This window comes from Montipora foliosa, chromosome 12 (assembly GCF_036669935.1).
Source record: "Montipora foliosa isolate CH-2021 chromosome 12, ASM3666993v2, whole genome shotgun sequence".
In the NCBI taxonomy this organism is placed as follows: domain Eukaryota; kingdom Metazoa; phylum Cnidaria; class Anthozoa; order Scleractinia; family Acroporidae; genus Montipora; species Montipora foliosa.
The window spans coordinates 24,641,466-24,645,770 of NC_090880.1; the positions used below are offsets into that span (position 1 = coordinate 24,641,466).

Here is a 4,305-nt window from a genome sequence, read left to right on the forward strand (position 1 = left end):
AACTGAGCAACGAGTCTTGCATCTTACATTGTTTTCGATGATCACATGAGTCAAAGAAACATTTTAATTGGTCGCTGCCTCGAACTGTGGCGAAACAAGTTGCATGACGGATGTTATACTACGCAATGCTTGAAAAAAATGCGTTGCTACCTTGCTAGAAGCGTTGCGGAAAGTTATACCCTATTCTACATTTTGCTACAGTTTCTGAAAATTGTCACGCAATGTTTTTGGTCGTTGCTTGAAGATGTGTCGCATTGGGCAATGATTGGTGCAAGTTGTCTCGTAAAGGCGTTGCATGCACAATAGTTGTGCGAAAATTGCACAGTGTAACACCACCTACCACTTTTTCCTTTTTCCTTTGTTTCGAAGATGAAAAAAGTTCATCAGTCAGTAGTCGCAAACGAATTATTTACAATAATACAAACGATATTTTGCGACCAGAAATTAGGTTCATTTAAACGCACCAGTGCCTCTTTGATGCAATTTATCTGGAAAAACGAGAAAGGGTAACGCAAATACGCGCGAGATTTTCCACGTGGTTGGAAACTCGCGAGACAAAGTAATCGCGCTATTTTCAAACATAAAAACGTTTTTCTGTTGTCGCTCCCGCCGAAGTCTTTGTTGTTGGTGAGATCCCTTTTCGTTCAGAAGGTAACGGACTTTCGAGCTTCCTGAGATCGCGCGTAACCGCATTACCGATCTTTACTTGATAAGGTTACCAACTTTTTTCCTGGCGATAAGTTAAAATAAGTGACATTACAGCGTAGAGTTTTTATGTTCAGTAAATAAGGAAATTCGTTTCTGAGCGCCCATAGAGAATACTTGAATGCGATCGTTACCCCAGTCACTGATTACCATTTGGTCATCTTTTAACAGAGCAACACCCATGGGTCGATTGAACTGACCCAAAGACTTGCCTTTACCACCGAATGAATTGAGACATGTTCCATCGAATCGAAAGAATTGCACTCGATGATTATCAAAATCGCACACCACGATTCTATCCAGCTTATCTATGGTGACTCCTCGAGGACTGTACAGTTGGCCTTTCCTTCCACCCGGACTTCCAATGGTGTAAAGGAATTTACCCTTTGGGCCGAACACTTTCAAGACGTGATTTCCTGTGTCCGATACGACGAAGCGTTTCCTCTCGTCGCAGAAAGTCACCGCCCTTGGGTGCTTTAGTTTGTTCTTCGCGGTTGTGTCTCCGAACTTGAACAGGAAGATCCCCTCCGGCGAGAAGACTTGGATTCGGTGGTTGTTCCAATCGGCGACCAAGATTCGGCCCTCGCCGTCCACGAAGACACCCGATGGACCGTCGAACTGTCCTTCGCCGCTTCCTTTGCGGCCGATCTTTCTTACCAGTTTGCCAGTCTTTGAGCTGTAAACCAAAACACGATGATTGTCTCGATCCGCCACGATGACGTTTTTCTCCGTGATATCGAAAGCAACTCCAACGGGGTAATTAAGCTCTTCTCCTCCCAAGTCCATTTTGCTCATTCCACTGGAATTCAGCAAATGGACGCAGTGCTTTTGTGTGTCGGACACAACAATGTCCCCGGTGCTGCTGATGGCTATACCGTTTGGCTGTGTGAAAAGGCCGTTTGCTCCTGTCATCGATTCGAAAGATTTGAATGGGAACATAACAGGTGGCTTAATGACAAGCTCAAACGGGCTCTCCATAATATGCTGCCCTCCAACCTTCACGTCCAAACTGAACGTTCCAACCTCCTTGGGGACATATGTTACATCATATCGGCCATCTTCGCTGCTTTTTATCTCCACCTCGATGATGTCCACGCCATTATTATTTGCCATGACTTGAACCGTGACGTGGTCCGCGCTACTGTAACACAATTCACCGTTCATGTCACGCGTGGTCACGCTAAAAAACGTGTCTTCACCGACAAACGCTTTTAAGAGACCTTCGCCCTCTGCAAAACACGAAATTGGGTCCGTTTTGCTCACAACAATCTGTCCGAGCGAGGTTGTTTCGAGAGTGCTAACAATTGCAGGATTTGGCAGATATTGCACGGAAGCGTTCTCGACTGGTCTTGTATCAATGATTAAATCTCCCAGCTTCTCCAAACGCGAGATCACACGTTCTCTCAGTATCATTATTTCTGCAGGGAATTCTCTTCCTAACAGAGAATCCACGAAATCAAGTGAGGTGGTGGTCTGTTGGTGAAGAGCATCGAGCTTCCCTTTCTGGGTCAAAAGTTTTTCTTTTTTTTCAACGCGGATATTCTCTAATACCGTAATCATCTCTTGACCGTGATTCATGAGGATTTGAACCAGATTAGCCATCTTTTCGTTGACTACATTCTTCAGCGAATCGATGCAATTATCAATTTCCGTTATCCGCTTTTCCGTGTTCTTAATTCCTGCTTGGATCTCGCGTGCTTTTCCGCGCACGATGGCGGCTTTTTCGCCAATGGCCACTTTGTTCCTGTCTGCTACATCTTGTATGTCTTGTGTTGCGTGAAATTCTTCATCGATGATGTTACACAAACCGCACATGTAGACATCGCATTCCGGGCAGTAAAATTCGATACTTTCCAAATCTTTCCTCTCGTGCTGACAGTAAATAGGTCGCCTGTAAAGAGCTTCATAATGGCCGCCTTCGAATTCGTCCAGTTTTCCTTCCCGGTGCTTCTTTCTCACATTCATCTGACTATGCGCATTTCTGCACACAGAGCACAGATACACGTCGCAGTCAAAGCAGAAGGCTTCCAGCTTCTTGTTTTCTTTACAGTTATCGCAGATTCCATCGTTCTCTTTTAATCTCTTTGCTTTATGAAGGTCTAAGACTCTTGTCAGGTGGAAGTTCGATGGCGAGGCGGATATTTTCTTCGCGGCCGGGTCTTTGTCATCCAGTGGTACGCTCGCTTCTGTTTGGCAAACGGGGCATTTAAAACTTAAGTCAGACGAGTTGCGAGTCCACAATTGCTCCAAGCATTTCGCACAGAAGCTATGTAAACACACGGACAATCTCGGATCCTTGAAAACATCCGAGCATTGTGGACATCTGACCGAAGTGTCTAGCTTTTGAAGTATCTTCTCCACTGAGCCATGCGGTAATGGGCCGTTTGCTGCTGTCATATTGGCAAAAACTGTGAAAAGCACGGGTCTAAACTCGAATACACGCGATCGACTATCAGTTGTTTGCGTCGATGAACGATGTGTGACTGAATGGGTCCGATACGAAAGCTATGCAACGTATGTTCCTTGAGTTGATGTCGTGATCATATTATGTATAATCTCTAGATGCGTTTACGTTCCGGTTCACAAGTCTCATACCAAACGAACCGCAAATCACGAACTCTTAAGAACCCCTTTGTTTTCTGCGCATTAATAAACCTGCATAGCCAAACGACGTTTGGAAAGATAAAGGACAGGTTTATCTAAAATTCCCATAGGTTATCTTAATTTCCACAAACCGGTCTGGATGAACGAAATAGTTTGCATACATAGATAATAATATTTATTTAGCATCACCAAGGCCTAACAGTCATATATTTACGCATTGCATCCCAAAGACCAGATAGTGAAAACCAGATACCCCGAAAGTAAAAGGAACATGTTCGAAATAATGATGGGATCGTTCCGTATGATCGAACAACAACTACCTTATTTTTAAATGGGGTAATGGATCACATCGCAATCCTGTGTTGTCTGATATATATGAGTCCACGTGCATTGCTTGTATTGGACAAAAGGTCAGATACAATATATAGACTCCATTACTTCTGAAATACAAACTGACTCTTTCTTGTACTAATATTCTGCTAGATATTATTTTTCTTTCCTTTTAAAATTTACTTCTTACTATTTTTGGTTCAATGTCATTGAGAACTATTTTTCACATATGTGATGAGTAATTTGCAGCTCTCTCCAGCGAGTAAGTTCATAGGAAAGTCGGTCAAAATAATGAATTTAATGCAAACTGATGGCCGAAAGTTTCATTTTAGTGGCTAGATCCACGACGACTGTAAAACGTGAAAAGATCGAACTTAATTATTTTTAAGGACTACGAGAGCGATTTCTCGTAGATAAAATTTAAAACAGTAAAAGTATTGATACTGCTTGAGGTTGATGAAAGTGAAAAGGAATGTGTTGTTACTAGAAACTATTTTTCAACCTATCACTCATTCACTCCGGGAAGGGAAAAAGTCAAAATCATGAATAAGAATGTAAATATTGATTCTTAAGTGTAAAACCTCACGTGTGTTTGCGTGCAATTAAATTTGGACTGTATCATAACAAAGTTCAATTTCATCCTTTCTTTTCAAAAAACAAGCTCTT

General features: G+C 42.5%; 1 protein-coding gene across 1 annotated transcript; it reads right to left on the bottom strand.

The window, feature by feature from the left end:
- Positions 1-370: 370 nt before the first annotated feature.
- Positions 371-3,252, bottom strand: LOC137980295 (E3 ubiquitin-protein ligase TRIM71-like). Its single transcript, XM_068827693.1, has one exon. It carries the CDS (start codon positions 3,100-3,102, stop codon positions 757-759), a length of 2,346 nt encoding a protein of 781 aa, XP_068683794.1. The 5' UTR covers positions 3,103-3,252; the 3' UTR covers positions 371-756.
- Between the last annotated feature and the right edge of the window lie 1,053 nt (positions 3,253-4,305).